The sequence below is a fragment of the Thamnophis sirtalis genome, unplaced genomic scaffold, assembly GCF_051295495.1.
Source record: "Thamnophis sirtalis isolate CommonGarterSnake01/CBP01778 unplaced genomic scaffold, rThaSir2_p1.2 scaffold_4, whole genome shotgun sequence".
NCBI classification, from domain to species: domain Eukaryota; kingdom Metazoa; phylum Chordata; class Lepidosauria; order Squamata; family Natricidae; genus Thamnophis; species Thamnophis sirtalis.
The window spans coordinates 26,548,520-26,569,019 of NW_028261384.1; the positions used below are offsets into that span (position 1 = coordinate 26,548,520).

General features: G+C 37.4%; 2 protein-coding genes across 3 annotated transcripts in view; one reads left to right on the top strand and one right to left on the bottom strand.

The window, feature by feature from the left end:
* PTER (phosphotriesterase related) overlaps positions 1-6,765 on the top strand; it is a 41,328-nt gene extending 34,563 nt beyond the window's left edge. For both annotated transcript variants that reach the window (XM_014057129.2, XM_087712650.1), the window contains exons 4-5: positions 1,144-1,284; positions 6,076-6,765. In XM_014057129.2, the coding sequence (XP_013912604.2) occupies positions 1,144-1,284; positions 6,076-6,286 (352 nt within the window). In that variant the 3' untranslated portion in view covers positions 6,287-6,765. The remainder of the gene's footprint in view (positions 1-1,143; positions 1,285-6,075) is intronic.
* A 3,022-nt stretch (positions 6,766-9,787) lies between these two features.
* Positions 9,788-18,617, bottom strand: C1QL3 (complement C1q like 3). Its single transcript, XM_014057131.2, has 2 exons — positions 17,718-18,617; positions 9,788-10,806 (listed from the first exon to the last, which is right to left on the bottom strand). The coding sequence occupies exons 1-2, from the start codon at positions 18,303-18,305 to the stop codon at positions 10,627-10,629; spliced, it is 768 nt and encodes a 255-aa protein (XP_013912606.2). The 5' UTR covers positions 18,306-18,617; the 3' UTR covers positions 9,788-10,626.
* Positions 18,618-20,500: the final 1,883 nt, after the last annotated feature.

Here is a 20,500-nt window from a genome sequence, read left to right on the forward strand (position 1 = left end):
CAGTAAATAAATATAACCCATAAAAACAAGCTCTTTTTTGGGACCTCTGTAATTTTTGAAACTGGGAATAAGTGCTGGGAGGAAAGAACTTTAAGAAATATTAGCCTAGAGCAGGGCTGTCAAACTTGCAGCCTATAGGCTGGATGCATCACGCTCTGGCCATGGCCATGCCAGAAGGGGAAGTGAAGGGGGGGGGCGTTTACAATACATCACATGATAACATGATGATGTCGTGACAACGCAAGTTTGACACTCTGGCCTAGAGGAGCTATTAGTAAATAAACTATTTGTAAGCAGCTCAGTGCTTGTAAACTGGTTCATATTTATAACAATTGCAGTGTCCCATGGTCATGTGATCACCTTTTTAAATCTTCAGACTGGCAAAGTCAATGTGGAAGCCAGATTCAATTATCAAATATATTATTAACAACTGCAGTGATTCACTTAACAACTGTGACAAGAATAGTCACAAAATGGGGGGAAACTCACTTGACAACTATCTTACTTATCAACAGAAATTTTGGGGTCAAAATTCGAGGACTACCTGTAATTGTTATTGTACATCTTTATTATTACGTTTGCCTGCTCTCTTTTATAATATAAAACAATACAATGTTGTAGGTTTGGGGGGGCATTGAATATAACCAGATTTTTAAATATTCCAGATGTTTATGAATTGATTAGTGTTAAAAATGACCTGATGGTTTTAGTTTTATTTAAAATATATACCTCAAACCATTCCACCCAAGGCAACTTGTTTTGATTCAGAAATTTCAAGTCCTAATGATGGCAAAAGTAAAAATATTCTGAATAAATATAAAGTAATGATATAAGACAGCAGTATTTGAAGACATATTTATTGTTTGGAATACTTAGTTTTTTCTTTACGGCATATATTACCAAAGAATTGAAAAGATAAATACACGTTACTCGTCTGATAAACAGGATGTGTATAAAATAGCAATATTTATAAATGCGACTAGGTCAGAATCTCTACAGGTCTTTTAATTTATTTTGGATTTATTTGAGAGGGACTTGTTAATTATAAAGCAATATGTGCTATATTTGTGAACTTATTAAATGACATAAAACATTTCAGTTGATTGTGAAACAAATTTATGGTGTACATTGGTTTTTGTGCAGGACTATATTTGATGAGAAGAAACTATTAGAGTTTGCCAAACTTGGATGCTACTTAGAATATGACCTTTTTGGAACCGAATTTATTTCCTATCATATGAATCCTGATATTGACATGCCAAGTGACAACGAAAGAATTTTACGGTAGGTATTCCAATGTCATAACACATTTAGACTGAAACATTTGTTGATGATAGAAATGTCATTGGTATCCAGGTTTAAAAGGCCATAAGATTAGCCCACCTGTCATTTACATCATCATGACATGTGTGCTGTCTGTTCATAAATTGTATCATAGTTACTTGACATATCCTTTATAGTTAGTTCCCGAAGGCCATGGTTCATTATCTCTTTCTCAACTAGGATATCCAAGGAAATTCTTTGGAGCCTAATGGGACTCCTAAACAAGCATATATCTTGGGAACATTACATACCTTTGCCATTTCATATTTTACTAAATTTGTGATACAGTTGTCCACTTTAAAACATATAAAATGTGTAGTTTGTTATAAATATGTTTTCAGTAGAAGACATGCATTACTCTTAAGATTTTAAGATCACATATATGCACAACCTATTGAAAATTAATGTAAACACAGGACAGACTTATGAATGACCACATGCAAAACTGATTTAAATAAAAAGTAATCTCATCAGACCAGTTTTTTTCTAGTCATGGTTCAGAGAGAAGTTAAATAGCTTTCTCCATATGAAGTTTCTTTTCTCCTTTGGTAGACATTGTTAATAAAGGGACAGAAAGACATTATTCTTTCTAAAGGTAGAAGATCATCTTCTCGCAATCTGGAAGGAAAACAGACATTATAGGAAATATAGCATAAGTTCTTCCTTCTCACACATGCTGTCCTTTATATCATTTGTTTAGAAAATTGGCATCAATCACATTAAAACATCTAATTCTACTTCTTGCTTTTAGAAATACTAGGCAGTTTCCTGCTTAGCTATAATTCATAAACCATCCTCATCATCTACTCATAATAGGAACTTTAGTTAATATTATAGTTAAGTCATAAATCATGGCGAGTACTTAAATAAATGGAATATGTAGTGTTGTACTCAAAAGAGTGCAGATTGTACAAGAGTTTTATATTTTCATTAGATGCTATAGTAGGAAACTGCATCTCCCTACCCAAAATATGGAGAACAATTTTATGCACTGTTCTGTTCAGGTAAAATAGTCCATGTTTTACAATGTGCAAAAAATAAAGGTAAATAATCATAAAAAAGAAAGAAAACACAGGGTATAAAAGAGAAGAAAGTCTTAGTAAATTTACAGTGTACATAAAAAGTCTACAATTTCTGTTAAAATGCCAGGTTTTTGAGTTGTAAAAAACCAGACCAAGATAAAACACTTCAGAATTGTTTTCATCTTTAATATAACACATAAGCTATATAATTCAGTTGAAACAAACTGAAATCTTTTAAGGGTGGGGGGATGGAATAATAATGAAAACATACAGGAACATGGTTGAATAAGTGTGCCCATCATCTCGTAAGAACTTAGAGGAAATTATGAACAATTCTAAATATCAGTCAACTTTGGCACAAAAACTTCAGGTCTCTGCTATAATACCGGAGACAGGAATTTCATCTTTCAACATGACAGTGACTCAAAGCATAATTCCAAATCAACAAAATAATGGATTCATCAGAAGAAGATGTAAGTTTTGGAATTGTCCAACCGGAGCCCAGACCTGAATCTAATTGAAAATCTGTGGGGTAGCCTAAAGAAAACTATGCACAGGAGATGCCCTCACAACAGATTTGGGCTTCTTTTTGCAAGGAAGTATGGGCAAAGATTCCCAAGGGAAGATGTGCTATGCTGATAGGCTCCTACTCTAAAAGACTGAATGCTGGTTTAAAATCAAAAGGTACTTTGCCAAAATATTAGTTTAAGGATATGCACACTTATGCAATTGTTATTGTATGTTTTTATTGTTATATCCCCCCCCCCAAAAAAAATATTTCAATTTGTTTTTCAATTGAATTGTATAACTCACATGTTATATTAAAGATGAAAAATTCTGAAGTAATTTATTTTAATATGATTTTTTTTTTACATTTCAAAAAACTCAACTTTTAACAGGGATGTGTAGTATATACCATATGTTTATGTACTTTAACAAATGCCAAAATGTAAGTTGTTGAACAAGTTGATTTCTTAGTTCTGGACAATTTTTTAACCAGGTAGCTGAGTCACATAAAATCTATATCAGGTTAATAATATTTTTATTTTTAAAGGGGATTAAAATAGATACAGAGAGCATAGTCTCTGTTTGTTTCTTGTCAACCTACCCTATGATTGATGAACATGAAATCATTCTTACATCATCTGCTTACTTACTTTCAGTTTAGTTGATAGAAAAGTCATGAGAGTCAATGTTGCAATTTCACCTTGAGCAGCCAAGGTTCAAAATTACTTTTGAGCCAATGATTAACAGCCTAGCTGTTTTGGTGTTCAACCAAAAAACAAAACAAACATACAGAATCCTGGAGGCAGGAACACTATATTTTATGCTCCTGAAAGAAAGTGGGATGTAAAACTAACCAAAAAAAAACCTGAATAAATGTATGATGCCATTCTAATATGGCTCATTCTCCTATAGTTACTTCATTCCCAGATAGTCTTTAGAATGGTCTTCACTGAAGGTGACAAAAGGCAATATAAAGAGATGAAATGGCTTTTATTCACTTATTTATGCTACAACTATTTTTGATGGCTTTCTGGGACTTCAGTTACTTGTTGAAGCAGATACTGCAACAAATATTGTTTCAGTTGGCTTTCTCATAGTCGTATAAATTGACCTATGTGTCTATAAAATTGGAGGATGACTTTTTTCATGCAATTTGCAATCAGCTTTGCTAATTTGAGAATAAAGGTGGGGAATGGTCATTTAATTTGCATGGAAATCATTTCAAGATGTGTCTTGACATAGTATAGATTTGTTCCTCTGTAGTTTTACAAAAGTTATTGAGGAGTGAAATAATAATTCTGCTATGGTGAGAAATTTATATAGAGAGAAATGTATTTCTCATTCATCATAGTCATTATAACCAGATTGCTTTTACTCGAGTTATCCAAGGAAGTTTGACATAGGTTAAACTATTACCTTCTGTAATGCTATATTAGTATTTGTAATGTTTCATAGCTCACTTCTGGTTTTAATGATTGCATGGAGTTCAGTTATATCCATCAGTAAGCAAGATGGACAACTCCTATTGCTTGAAGTCAAATAGTCTGACTTCATTTATCTCACTGTGATCATGAGGTTTCTTCTAATGAGCTAGAACTGGCTATTACAAATCCATCCAATTATCTGAAGTTCAATGATTTCAGTGCAGAAAATTGGTCATGTTCCAATTACTGAACCATGTAAACATTCCAGTATGTATTTGTTTAAATTACTTTCATATTGTGTTTGTAGGGGAAAAATATTCCCAAGTGTAGTGGTTTAAAAAAGAAAAACACAAATCATTATTGAACTTTTTTGTTAATCAGACTCCTCAACTGACCTTGACCTCTTATTCAGAAGTGTAGGAAACAATATTTCTTATAATGGCTGTTCATGAATCTGTGGTGTTCATTGTTGTATGGCTATGTGGTATATCTGAGATAGACTTCTTTTAGATAAATTGGTCATCTACCATCCTCATGCACCAGAAAGTTCAAAAAGGTATGTTAATGTATAATAAAAGTTATATGTCTGAAGGCCAAGCTCTTAATATTACTGAATTGAAATAGTAGATTTATGTGTGGTAGATTTGATTGTTTTGTTAAATTTATTTTATGATTTGTCTAACCCATTAGGCCAAATATCTCTTCCCATTCAACTGTTGGGCTTCATTAGTATGCCACTTACTTTAGTCTAGCTATTCAGTCCAAATAAATTTAATTTTCTTCAAAGAAGTGGTCTCATTTGAAAAAATACAGGTAGTCTTCAACTTACAATCACAATTCAGCCCCAAATATTGGTTTCTAAATGAGACGTTGTTAATTAAACTTTTGTCAATTTTTCTACTTTTTTGCTATAGGTGTTAAGTGAATCACTGCAGCTGTTCAGTTAGTAACACAGTTGTGAACGATATCTGGCTTTTCCATTCATTTTGCTTGTCAGAAAGTCGCAAACGATGAATTACATAACCCTAAGATGCTGAAACCATCATAAATACATGCAAATTTTGATCATGTGTCCATGGGGATGCTGCAATATCATGTGAAAAGTCATCATAAGTCATTTTTTTTAGTGCCATAACTTGAAACGATCACTAAATGAATAGTTGTAAGTCAAGGACTACCTGTACTTTGTAAATTCTTGTGCAAGTAGAATACTTATAAATATCCATTCACCAACTTAATATTTAGAAAATGAAAGCTTTGGAGATTTTTCCACTATATAGCCATTTGCACATGACAACCCAGAATTCTTGGAAATCAGACTTAACCATAAATAAACAGATGCTGGTGTTTTATTCAGTTTACCTTGCTACCAGGAATGCATGATTTGCTTACCTTTCTGCCTGAAGCGGTAAATCTGCTTACTTCTCTAAGATGGAAGACTCATAAGCCAAGAATGTATTTATTTCAGCTTAATAGTAGAGAAATAACTCAACATTCTCAACTCAACTCATGTATAGCATTCATTGAACCACAGAGTTATCCAATTTTTTTTCCTATGGTATCACTGAAGTGAAAAGGGTTATAGTGTTTATTATAAGAACAATAGTAATTCATGACTGTCCCAGAATTCACAAATTTTCTATTTCTGTAAAGCTGGTCTAATTGCTTTTCAGCATAGGAGAATAGGTGATTTCAGTAAAAAAAATACTTTTAAAATCTATTTCCAGAAATTGTTTCTTTAATATCATAAATTAATTTGAAGCATTTATTCAGAAATATTTCCTTTTTTTTTTTTGCAGAGTTCGAACGTTGATTGAAGAAGGTTATGATGACAAAATTGTGATTGCTCATGATATTCACACAAAACATAGACTAAAGAAATATGGTGGCCATGGATATTCTCATATTCTTGAAAATATTGTCCCAAAAATGCTCATGAGAGGAATATCTCAAAATAAAGTTGATAAGTTATTGCGAGAAAATCCCAAACAATGGCTGACGTTTAAATAAGAAACCTGTGGTCCTGTTTATTTCAGGGAAAGTAAAAAAAAAATAGAATTCTTCTTCAATTGAGGAAAATAGAATTGTACCTTTAGAATACAAAATAAGAAAATAAGATTTGTAATGCCTTAACCCCAACTTTTTGATTGTATGCAACTTAAAACAACTGCAAAATAGATGTATTTCTGGAAAAAAAATTATGTATAATGAAACATCCATAATACGAAGATAGAGCATATCATGTGAATGAATCAAAATTATTTTTAAATGGCTTGTATGGAATTAATTGGATGGAAAACATCCATTTGAATTAATCAGAATGAGAAACCTCAATCATGATGTGGGTCATATCTGAATGCAGATGCCATTGTTTTGTGTGTAAGTCCTTGATAGAATTATTACAAAGTTTTGTTTTTTAAAAATGGACATCCTAACATGAAATGCATTGTGCTTTAAGTATATCCAGCAATAAATCCATCCTTGCCTCACCTCGTGCTATACATGTCTACTTATAGGTTCATTTGAGCAAAAAACTTCACATGTGAATTGGGCCTTTTCATTTCCAAAATGCAACACACAGCATTGCATTTCAAGGTGCAGTTCGGGGTGGGTTCCGGCTTTTCTACTGCTGGTTTGCTCAGGGATGCGCTTTGCGCCCGGACTTTATGCATGCTACGTACGCATGCACAGTAGTAAAAAACTGCTTCTGCACATGTATAGAAGCCGAAACAAGATGGCGGCACCTATAGCGCCGCCAATAGAATCGGTTTGGGGGCGTGGCAGGTCAAGTTACTACCTACTCGGCCGAACTGGTAGGAACCCACTTCTGGTATAGTTGAAACTATTGCTTTCCTGAAAAGCAGCCCCTTTGCATAGATCCACCTACTTCTCTGAAACATGACTCTTCTGTTTCTTGAAATATGCATTTTAACAATTTGGGGAAAAAATCAATCTGTTTTGCTGTAAGTCTAAATTGCATATCTTGTCCAACAAGTGGAATTATGAGTTATAAGATTCAGAGCTGAATATCAGAATTTGTTGCATGTTTTTTAAAAAAAAAAACAGTTCTAGGTATGCTTTGGCAAACTGAAAAGTAAATGTCTCGATCAATTTACAAACTGGCATTATCAAGAAAATATATATTGATATTTAATGAAATTCTTTTAATGCAATCCAGAGTGGATGATGATAGAATTCATTTGGCCCTTTTAAGGTGATTTTTGCCAAGTATGCAGGAATTTGCCAGATAATCACCAGAGATCAGGGAGAGAAGGAGAGAAAGGAATGGAGATTGTTTTGAGAATTAAAATCTAATATTAAAGCTAATATATAAGAGACGTTAGGGTTGTACCAACAAATATGATTGCAGTTTAAATATATGGTTATGAAAGAAAAGAGTCAATTCAATCTAACTTCTGAAAATATATGGAATATATTGGATTGTACATAAATAAATTCCATTTCACTGGAGATGTTCTCGATATGGTGATCTTAAATATATTAATAGGACAGATTTTTAATTTATTTTGGCAAAAATTACTTTTTTGAAAGTGCATTGAAGAATAGATATAACAAACACATCAGGAATCTACTTTTAAGGTGCTTGAGAACCAAGGTGCTTGGTATAGCAAATAAAGGTGCCAGACTAGAAACCAGGAGACCATGAATTCTTGTCTTGTTTTAAGATACAGAGCCAATTGGGTGACCTTGGGTCAGGCCCTCTGAACTAGTGAGAAGGAAAAGCTACTTCTAAAACATGCTGCCAAGAAAAAAACAATGACTTGTCTGTGTAGTTACCAGGAATCAAGATTGATTTAAAGTATCTTCATAAGTAGATTTATAGTGCCTATTTATTTAGTCACAGTAGCACCTGAGCAGGTGTTTGTCTGGGTTTTAAAACTAAGAAGAATTATTTAGCATTTCAATGGGAGATTACTGAGGAATTCCAGGGCTGGAAGGGACCTTTGAGGTCTTCTAGTCTAACAACCTTCTCGGGCAGGAACCCCTACACCATTTGAGATAAATGTTTGTCCAATCTCTTCTTAAAAATCTTCAGTGTTAGAGCAGCCATGATTTCTGGAGGCAACTCATTCCAGTGATTGTTCTAATTGTCAGGAAATTTCTCCTTAGATTTAGGTTGCTTTTCTGCTTGATTAGTTTCTATCCATTACTTTTTGTCCTACCATCAGGTGATTTGGAGACTAAATTGACCCTCTCATCCTTGTGGCAGCCCCTCAAATATTGAAACACTGCTATTTTGTCATTCCTAGTTCGTCTTGTCATTTCTTTTCAGGTATCTGAGAAGGCATGACTGCCATGTTCTTGCTTAAGAAAATTGCATGGATGGAGGACTCAATTTCAGAGTATAGTTTAACTTTTTCAGTTATTTTAAAGAATATTATACATAAATAAGTATATGGAAATTGTTTATGGAATATAACTGAAATAGTTCATTGAGTCTCTTCATTCCACAAAAATAGGCTTAAATGAACCATATTTGAAAACCTCCTTATACATACACATATACAATCCTATTTCATATTCTCCTAAGACCTCTTTGCATTGGACTGATAATGAAAGATCACATTTACAAGTTTGGCATCTTAAAATATGCACTCCTCTACATAAATACTCAGAAGTAAGTCCTATTTGAATCACAGGTTAATTTGTGTTAAGTTGGTAAACAAATTAAGTCTAGATGTGTCATTACTGAGTTCAGAGCCTAATTATAGACAATAAGTTTTTAATATATAAAAACTTGATATTTAAGTTAAAAGAATAATTAAAAACCTATTGTATTATTTGCTGGAGATTATTCATTTTTAGATAACCTTTCTTTATGAAATGTAGTGTGTAACTATTATATAGTATTAACAGATTGTGAGCAAGATTATTATATTATAAACTATTATAATTTTTGACAAATCTTCAGATCAAAGCCCCAAAGATACTTGATAGCATCATGGAGTTTATGTGGCATTTCTTTTGATACAATAGAACAAAACACCACATATATACTACCATTAAAGCAGTTTACTTCTGAGCAGATCTGCATAGGATTGTGCTGCAAGCTGTACCCCACCCCACCATCAGCTTATACAGCTAACTCTATGTGGGATGCTTCCTGAAGTGCTAAGATGGGCAAAATTAGCAGGTGCAAATTAGATTTAAAAAGCCTGTCTATTCAGTTATATCCATAACTACCTATATTATATCACTGCTCCACCACTGGGGTGAAGTTTGCATAGGACTGTAATTGTAAATGGCACGTAGTATGAGATTTGAAAGGTGTTGAAAAAAAGCTACTAAATTCTTTTAGTATGCAGCAAGAAAACTGAAATATTTTTCTACTCTGTTGTAACTTATGATGCCCAACATTCAACATTTAACTTGTAGCAAACTGCTGCTCCTGAGTATCTACATCATGAATTCTATCCCTTTTAATTTCTTAAACAGTAATAAAATTATATTCTTAATAAATATTAGAAATAATACCGCCAACACTCCTAGTCCCAGAATATAGGGTTGCTGTTTTTTTAATTTCATATTTTGTTTTCATGGAATGCAATTGTTTTATTATTGTTTCTGACTCTTGCTTTGCATACAGAAATCTGGCCATTTACTTCATATTCATATTCTTGAATATGTTCTTACTCTATCAAACTAAATGGGACAATCCTCCTGGTTCTAGAGGGGAGTATGCCTGTAAGGAATTACATAATATTAACAATTGCATAATATTGAAGCAATAACAGAAAATGAGACAATTGTGCTGTAGTTGTATTTTCATCTAAGTACAACAACATTAGAGCTAAGCTTTGAAGGAGCCCTGTTTCCTATTTCTAAATAGCCAAGGAATAGAAATATTAGGCAAATATATCCCTTGGCAGGAACAGTAGAATTTCTCTTACATCTCCCTTTTATTGAAAAACATTCTTCACTATATACTCAGAATTGGCTCATAGTTAGCAGACAAGTCATAAGCACCAAAGCTGATGGATGAAGAAAAGCAGCATGAAATCATAGCACACCAAGGATACTACATATGCTGAAGAAGTAATTTGGTGCTCTTTTTTCTTTCTCTCTATAAAAAATTGTGATTTATATAGAATTCATTCACATGAACATTAACAACAAGGACTATTTTGCTTTGGTGATAGTAGATCACACACCTCTTACACTGGTTCTAATTTTTTAAACATCTTTCTCTGGGTTGTACAGATATGGGTTAGGTAGCATTTGGCTTCACTCCTGAAGAGTCTATGACCAATATCCCTTGGGCTTTTTTCATCCTTTTATTTTTGCCAAGAGAATTGATCATTAGAAGGTCATTTAGTTTGTGTTTAATATCAGTCAGCATAAATTATAAATCCAGAAAATGTGCTGTATTTGTTGTTGTTTCCTCCATGTGCTTTTCCACCATCTAATTTTATATAGACTTCATCTCCTGGTTCCAAATGTAGGACCACGCTGTTGCTGGCATAATCATAGTTTTGATCTGCATCTTGTGCGATGGCACTAGCTCGCACCTAAATAAAATACAGAAAAAAAGACTGTTCATAATTTTAGTACTTGTCAACACTCAGGAATGAAACTGCATGTTCACTTGCAAGTTCCAACTTATATTTTTGGTATTTTTTCCCTTTACCACTGCAATCAACATTTCACAAAAAAGCCAGTTATAGCTGTAGTAAAGCCTAGTACAACTAGGAACAAATATTCTGTTGCCTGACTATCACTGACATCCCTAAGCAAAAATAACACATCTGAAATCCTTTTAAACTAATTTAGCATGTCACTTGTTTTTGTTTCAGATTCATACACTATCTTCAAAGTTTGTGCTAGCCTGCACGGACGTTACTCCATTTAGTTTCATATGATCTGCTGAGAAAGATGAGCTGTAATAATGAGCTGAATTCAAAATAATTACTCCAAATCTCTAACCATTTTGAGATTTTTTGTGATCTGCCAACTCCTTTCCCAATCTGACATTCTTTAAATATATTTGGGTTTGCAAATTCAACATTTTTACAAGTTTCATTGGATTTTTCATGGAAGTTCAAAATAATATGTAATATATGGCTTTTGAAATAATAATATGGAAAATTATAATGCAAAAGCTGTTGTCATCATTACATTATTTCACTAGATTACAGTAATATAATCCCACTGATTTTTTCACCAGGTGAAGCTAAATGTGTATCAATATGATAGTGTATGATTCCTATCAGTTCTATATCCAAATCAGGACTTGTGAATAAAACAAAGAATGCAAGATTTTGGAAGTGTAAAGGCAGTCAGTATGTAATCCATTGATGCTCTTAGATCTGAGTCAAAAAAATTTAATGCTCTTCAATAAAAAAGATCAAATTGAAATATGGATCATCTGAAAAAGCAATGTGAGTGTGAAATCACCAGGTAACTATCATTATTCTTTTTAATATTAGTATTAAAAGATTTTCATAAAATCAATATTGAAATAAATATTGCATAGTCTTGAGATTCTAGTCATATACAATTATTTAAGCCTTCAAACTCAATATTTGTTTTAAAATATGTCATGTTAGATAACTATATTTAACAAATAGGCTACTTGAAGCTGCTAGCACATTTGATATCAGTTCAGCATATAACTAAACAAGAATTGTATCAGATCATTTATATATAGATGCATAAATATAACCTTTGATGACCATTTTTTGCAATATATTTATAGTTTTATCCTAGTCTTTAATAGATCTATGATTTAATGGTTTTGGATGTCTGAACTAAAAAAATAGTTGAGGACTTGATATCTTCTGGATATTTTTGAAATTGGAAGAAGTACAATATGTAAAAAAATGCCTATACATGTCTTTCAAAAGTATAAATGATATACTTTTGATATGATGATATTAAATATTTATATGTAGCCCCATGTTAGTACAGAAATGTTAACAATAAAAAACTTCCTACCATGCAAGATCACACAGCGGATTAGAAAGCTTAGAAAACAGAAGCAGGAAAAAACCTCTTCTCCTGCATTGTATACCAAGCTTCAAGAAGGCTTATAGGATTTGCAATTACCTTGAACATGTTCCAATTTAAGATGGCATGATATAGAATAATATCCCACAGTTCAATTTTTGATTCATTACTTCAGAAATAATTTACTATTTATTGAGGTGATCTGTCTTGACCATGCTTTAATCAATAAATATCACAAGGGATATTTCCTAAAAATGAAGAAACTGTGAATGGGTGAGGACCTTAGAATTCGGAGGTCTGAAATGCACATTCTTTGGATCTATGCTCTATCTGAGGCAATAATTCTAAATAACAAAGAGGAGAGTTATACCTTTTGGTGTATGTGAATGATTATTGCAACATGAGGTGAAATAGTTATTTCCTGCATTTCACTAGGTTTAAGTATTTATATATTCAAATTCCTGATGCTTTATCTAAATATTTGTTGGAATTACATGATGCTTGATATTACAGCTGATAATATTGGTGCTTTTATCATATGACATAAACCCTACCTTTGGCATTAAATGCTTTAGCTTTATACATTTTGAGGCAATGGACAGATGTCACATAAATGCATAGTATTGCTTACTGTGCACTATCATAGAATAGAAACCATAGTAAGGGAAGTGAAAAAACTGAACAATGCAATAGCTTTCTTTTTAGCTACTGGGCCTTGCATCTGCATTAACTTGAATCCCATACTCATTGTACTACCTTTATAGCTTTTTCTCTTTTGTTTTGTTGTTGTGGGTAGATAGGATAATCTCTATAAGGACAGCCTCAGTGGAATATTCCAAACAGTATTACTGTACACCTTAAAGGCATCTCCAAATTAAAACAACGTGGTGTACATTACATAAGTTTCATGACTGCTCACCTCATTGGGCTATAAAGGTATACAGGGACAGTCAAACTGCAAACAAACTAATTATGTTGTAGTCTCAGCAGTTCTATATTTATGCTAACTATTAAGAAAAGCAATAAGCTATGTGGGAATCCTTCAAATATTCAATATGTTTCTCTTAAATATTTTCTCCCTTACAAGTCGCATGTATTTCAGGACTGATATTTTTTCTCATTGCTATGCAATCTATAACACGTTGCCCTCTTTTTAAAAGATAATTTGTCCACTCTACCAATAATTTGCATAGAAAATTCAATTCTCACAGTTCATTAGCTATCAATGCTATAAGATCAAATCATTGCCCATAGAATATCAATGGATTACAGCTAGTCATCAATATTAAAAAATGGCTTAAGGATTGCTTATGCCTGCATAAATATGAACTGAATTCAGTACTAGCAAGATCAATATTTGCCTGTTTGTTTGGTGACTGAATTAATTTATAAATGTCTGGAGCTATAGACTTAGTCTATCTTCAAGCTAATATGAACATTTGTTTTCATACAACATGCCATACACTAGATTTTGTTCTCTTTTTATTTCAGTCAGATTTTAAATAGAAATAACTTTTTCCTTGTAATCTGATGTAAATGTGAGAATTGTACATTAACTGTTTTAATTAATGTAAACCAATATATAGTATTTACGAGTGAGACTTTTGTTTATTTGATTATAGTATATGCTTCCTTAGTTTTATTTTTCATCTACTAGTCAGAAGATATAAACACAAGGTTAAAAGCCATGCATGATTAATTTATCATCCTCTGATGACCCCATCTGTAATATTCAGTCAATCCAAAATTGAGGTGATTAAAAAGTGCTCCTCTGGGTACAGCACATTGGTATTCTGCAAAACAAAAAACAAAACAAAACAAAAAGCCTCCAGGAATTTCCAATTTCATTCTTCTTCTTTTCAGGAACAGGATACCTTCCAATGTCCATATTTGAGTTTTTGCAAGATATTGGTTAAATGCAGGGAAACCATGCTCAGTTTTAGCTATAATTTTAACACAAATGCATAAACAAAAAGCAAATATGAATTATTTCTGGTATCTCTTAATCTAGAAGTGGCAATAAAAGAGAAAACAGCCATTTATGTTTTCAGTACAACAGATCACACATAGTTTGCACACACAATGCTTACCTGTACTCTAAGTGTAAAAACTCTTTAGTATTTCCTGATAAGGATTGTGAAATCAACAATCAATCAATTAAGATAAGTCTTACAAATTGGCATTATGTCATCAAATTATAATTTTACTTTGATTTTCACAAAATTATTTGGACATTCATTTTGCAATTCATTTTTATCCAGAAACCACTGAATTTTTGTGGGAACAAATCCATCTAGTCGTTACTATTTATTTCTTAGTCATACAATTATCATCACGCTTACAAAGACATTAATGAATACAAACAATTAGCATATAGATCACATCTATAAAGTTATATGCATTCATTATTGTCCATGTAAGTAAGATATAGGTAACACTACTGCAAAATTATTAAAATTTATAAACCATTTTATACACTTTCATGATCTTTAGTATCAGGAGAAGAGTTCTGCTTTGACTTTTTGCCAAAAACTTGGGGAAAGCAGAACAATTCTACCTTCTCTAGAAAGTCTCAAGAACATGGTAACAAAACCTGATTTCTGACAAAACTTTATTCTAAGACCAAAAGATTCAATAAATCAAGTGGAGATTATCCATTTAAAATAATTGGGCCTTAGTTTAATTATATTTTAGCATTGATTTCACTTTGTCTATTCCAAGTCTTGTACTGTTGGTAAGCTAGAAATGAACTCACAGACACCCATTTTCAATGGACTTATTTGCAATTCCAAAGGGAGCTATGGCTCAATAAGTATGTATAGATGTTGCATTATGAGATGCTAAAGTGTTGGCTTAATTTTGTGCTTATAAAACTGGGAATAATTCTCCCACCTTCCCAAGTTTCTCCAGAATTTTATATTTTATTTTTATCTTTTCCATTTCTTTCGGGCTTACTCTCCTTTTGCCTAAAACTCTGCCAAAAGTGCGCTGAAGCTGTAACGCCGGCAGAAAATTCTCTCCATACACACTGGCCGCTTCCCTTCTTCACCCATTTTCTTGGTGGCTGGTATCCTAAGAAAGCGCCCGAAGGTTCCGGAGATCCCTTCGAAAACGCCCAGGTGTGAGTGAAGTAGATCCTGGGCGCACGGAAGATGGATAAACTGGACTTTGAAGGAGAGAGATTTTCAGGGCTGCTGCCCGGTTCGTCATTTATCTCAAAAACTACCACCACCACCCCAAGATAAAAGCCCCCGGGAGTATTTGGAATTAATAGAGGGCTCTTTGTTTCCAGTCTGGGCCGCCGTACCAGGAGGCCCTCGGGGAAAACCTCTCTCAGGTTGAAAGGCGCGGTTGAAAGAAGCCGCTCAACCCGCCAAGCGCGGCCCGGCCTTCTCTTTCCTCCTCTTAAGCCTCCCCTAACGAGCCGGGGCTTCTATCCAAGCTTCGCCCGCGCCTCGTGCAGACTTGGGGAAGCTTCTCGGATAGCGAAACCGGCTTTTATTTCGGATGCAAACCTCTTAAGGAAGAAGAAGAGGGCGCTTCCTAACTGGCCCAGTTGAAACAGGCGCTCCTGGTTTCCTTCTACCTCCACAACCGTCTTTAGTACTGTAACAATTTCTCCGTTGTCGTGCAGGATTCCTATAAGCTGCTTTTTCCTGGATGTGGAGACGCTTCTGAAGTTACAGCCCCGCACCTAGACCATTAAGGTTTTCCCTCGTCTGCTTTCTATGAGGATTGCCCACTGGGCCGCTCAGCCACATGCCTGGGGGTATTGGAAATACGATTCCCGCTCCACTGGCTCACTCCTTCCCGCGTCCATAAGGGCAATGCAGATTGCTCCTTTTTCTCAAACGACAGCAAATGCTTCCCAGCAGGGCCCAACCCCACGTACGCCTTATCCCCATCTACTTAAACTCTTGTTAGACTATATTTCCTATGCCCTCCACCCCGCAATAAGTCTCCTGAGTTTCTCCCTTCATGCCTTCTCGTCTTGGAAAAAAAATGCGCCCAGTTTACGTCATTGAGTCAAGACTGTTAGTACATTTCCCCACTCCACTCCAGATATCCAAGAGCGTCTTCCATCAGAAAAAGGCAGGTACTGAAAGCGTGAAGAACCATTTCTTGGCCCACTTGCTGTGGACATAATGCCAGGCGATTCACGAAAGAACAAGGCGGAGCCCTTCAATCGATGCCCTCCGGCTACTCCTCCGTATTGCCTGGCATAAGCAACGGGCACACTGTTTTGGGAATGGGGCGTGCTGTGTGGCACAGTTGCCTTCCACTTTCGCTCTTGGAGATCTCGAAGACAGCCGGAAGGTATTAGATTGGGGAAAGCTCAAGACGTCGCAAGTAGACAGCAAACTTTACTTCGCTATTCACACATATGCAGTTACCCCCGATTAAAGTACCAGATCTATTCCCGTGTACACCTATTCCCATGTATACCTATTCCCTTGTACACGACCATTACCGATAGCTGTGCAGTGTTCTCACAAATCGTTGACAGACGGCTATCCAAATAAGGATTTGTCAAACTAATCGTTTCTCATGTTAAAAACGTGTGTGTGTGTGTGCGCGCGCGCGCGCGCGTTTTATTTGTTTGTAATTTCCCAAAAGAAAGAATATATATCTGCCTCCAAGGAGTCAAAAACAAGAAACCTCAAACATTCGCTGCCTTGTTGACAAGATGCTGCTGTTCTGAACCCAGATATCAAAAGCAGCAGCAGATTACAATCGAGGTAGGAGAGGGTGTTTCTCCCCCCCCCCCCCGTCCTGGGGCCACAACCGAATTCATATTTATTAACATTTTCACCGAAGCACTAAGTTTCTGCCTAGACCTGGCCTCATAGTCTTACTCGGGAAGTAAACTCGGTTTGGGTCTAGCTCACTATCTTCCCAATCTCTCCTTGCCAGCCTAAATTCCTACCAAGATATTGCCCTTTGGGGTGCCCACAGACAGAGCCTGGGTGGCGCTCCTCTCCCGGATTACCTTCATCTTCCTCGGGTCCCCGAGCTCTGTTAGCCATGCGACCACCTCCCCATGGGTTTTCTCTTTAAGGGTGCAGACTCACCTCTTCTAGTGACCTTAAATCCCCAAAGGCTTGTAGCCTTCCTACGCCTGCAGAGACGAACCTATTTTTACTCCCACTGGATCTTCAACTTCCTAAGCTACTTTTATTTTCCTGGAGGCTCTCCTAACACTTTCCGGTCGAACTCTGTGTCCAATGAGAGAGGTTTTTTTTTCCCCCTTAATTTTTTTTGTCCGCTTTCTCTAACCAAACTCTGCCAGAGGCGGCTGCTGGCGAGGCGGAAATGCAACATGCAGAAGTCCAACTAACGCAGCTATCTACCCCGCGCTGATAGTTGAATTTTTGCCTCTCCAGGATGAGCTTTGGCCGAGAAAATTTAGAATCGCCCCCTCCCCGCTCCGCCGGGGCTCATTCCTGCGCCCTGGAGCTCTCCCCGGTCCCACCTGGTTATTCTTGCAGAGGTCAGCCCACATGCTGGTGCCATCGCCGCCCCGCATGAGCACGTGGTAGGTGAAGAAATAGATGCCCGGGATGGAGCAGGTGAACTTGCCGGTCGTCGGATCGTAATGGTTCCCCAGGTTAGTGACGACGTCGTCGAACTTCAGGACCTCGTAACCCTCGTGCTGGCGCTTCAGGCCCGCGTAGAAGGCGATCTTGGGCACAGTGCTGTAAGTGGCGGCACTGATCGCCCCGGCCGCGTTCAAGCCCGGAGCTCCCGGCGGGCCAGGTAGACCCTGGCGCCCGGGTTCGCCTTTCTCTCCCGGCGGACCCACCGGCCCCGGCGGACCTGGTTCCCCCGGGGGCCCCCGAGGCCCGGCTTTACCCGGCCGGCCGGCCTCACCCTTGGGGCCTTGGATGAAGGTGGGTAGCGACTGCATGAGGCCGCGGTCGGGTGTGGCCGCCGTGCTGGGCGCCTTGGTTCCGCCGTAGGGGTCGCAGACCATGCGGCAGGTGCCCAGCATTTCGTAGTGCGCCGATGTTCCCGCCGAACTCACCAACACCGGGATGAGGATGACCAGCAGCAGCACCATGACCACCCCTAGTGCACCGGCCGCGATGAGCCGGCGCCTGCTGCCCACCAGGCGGCTCAGCGCAGGGCGATCCTCTTGCCTGCTTTTGGACAAAATCTTGATGGTGGGTCGGGAACCTCTTCCAACCGAAATCACCGCGGGGTAGCCTCCCCGCGTCCGTGGGGCCTTGTCGCCCTCTTCCTCCCGTTGACCGGGAGGGTCACGCGGGCAGATATCCTTCGCCAGATCCCGAAGCTCCGGGAGCCTTGCTCCGCGCCGCTGTCGTGGACGGCTTGGCTTCCCGTCTGGGGCACCTGTGGCTGCCGCCGCTGTTAGGCTGAGTGGAGTCGCTCACACTTTTATGCTGCGGCTGGCGATCGACTTTTTTTTTTCCCGTCTATGCCAGCTCGAATCAACTTCCCTTCTGCTCCTCCCGGTCGCCTCTTTTGCGGTCTTCTCGCGGGTCGCTCCCCCTCCCCCTTTTTTCTTCCCTCCCTTCTTTTTTTCTTTTTTTTTCTTTCCTTCTTTCATTCATTCATTCTTACTCTTCTGCAGCGACGCCAAATCTCCGAGGGCAGCGGGGGAGAGCGCGTGGGAGCCTGGGATATTCCTGCTCGCCACTTGCGCTGGGAAGAAGGAAGGAGACGGAGGTGCCTCTTCAGCTCTGGCTCACTCCCTCACCGATGCCGCTGGAGGGTCCCCAGTCGCGAAGCCCCAGTCTGCGCTGGAACGGAGCAGAGCGATGAGCGCAGGAAGCCGGCTATCGCGACAAGAGGAGGCTGCTGAAGGCGCGGGGTAATTTATAAGCACCCAAAGGCGCAAGGGAAAGAGGAGCTGCTTTGGCATCTCATCCCAGCATCTGCTGCACTCAGCCCACTCACAGAGAGTTTGGCATCTCTCTGACAAGTGTGGGGAAATGTTTTCCTCCCCTCTCCTCTTTCCCTGCTTCCCCCTCCCTTTTTATCCCTTCTCACTGAGCAATGAAATTGGGAGCTCTCTTCTTGCCCATTCTTAAATGTTGTGGCCGTTTTCTTGCTGGAGTAGCTCATGGAAGGTAGAGAGATCTACTTAGGACCTTCTTTCAGTCTTTGATCCTGAATATAAAGGTCAATGCTGCTCCTTATTTAATGGTTCCCCCAGTGGCCTCTGTCTGTCATGTGAAATATCACTTTGAATACAAGGGTAGTGTATTACAATTCACCTGACAACCCAGTGCGCACATGCATGCACACACACACACTCACAAACACATACATTGCTGCTGCTGCTTCTTGGAGTAACCCATGATTTAAAGCACACACACAAAAAAATCTCATTTCTTGCTTTCTTGCTCTTTTTCTGGAATTCACAGCCAGAGAAGGGAGGCTCACCCCCTCCCCATATTCAATAAAATTTTGAAGCTGTGATACATGTTGCTTCCTGGATTTCTCTTTATTTAAACATCTTTGTAGACCTTCCTGTACATTTGGTGGCAGAGTTGAATGTGCTTTCCTGGCATGGTCAACATGTATCATATCACTTCTGCCCATCTCTGGAGCAGATAGCAGCAGCAAATTGACCTTCTTCCAGATGCAAAGCAGAAGGAGGCCACCACCTTAAACCCCACAAACCATTGATTCTAAATTATATTTCTACAGTAGGGCTCAATTGGATGTCATTTCAATGAGGGATGACATTTGCTTGTCAATATGGAGATGATGGTTTGAAAGAGTGTGAGATATTAGAAGCAGGGTAAGCATCTGTAATAAGCAAAAGTGGTCTGAGAGTGGGGAAACAACTGATGCATGATGACCAAGAAGCTGTGATCTTGTCCAAGTTGTTGCCTTGAACAAATCTCTTTTTTACACACCTCCTTACACTTCAACTCCCCGTTTTCCCTTTCTGTTCCAGAAAACAATAAGGTCAAAGAGGCAGACAGCAGGAAATATCTATTGATCCTTTCTTTTACGCAGAAATGTCAGCAGCTTCTTGCATTTTTCCTTAAGAGAATCAAAAGGCGAAGAAGTGAGTGACCATTGTAGGTTATAGAGATGGGTTGACCCAACTCCTTATCTCCTCAACAGCATGCTGATAACAAAAAAAGGAAAAGGGTTTTTTTCACTTGTAAATATTCTTACCATTCTCTTTTCCTGATTTTTGTCAGAGTTCAACCTTTTATAATGTCCGTATCTCACAAACACACAACCCAGTTGACAGATCCCTTGGCCTTCAATACC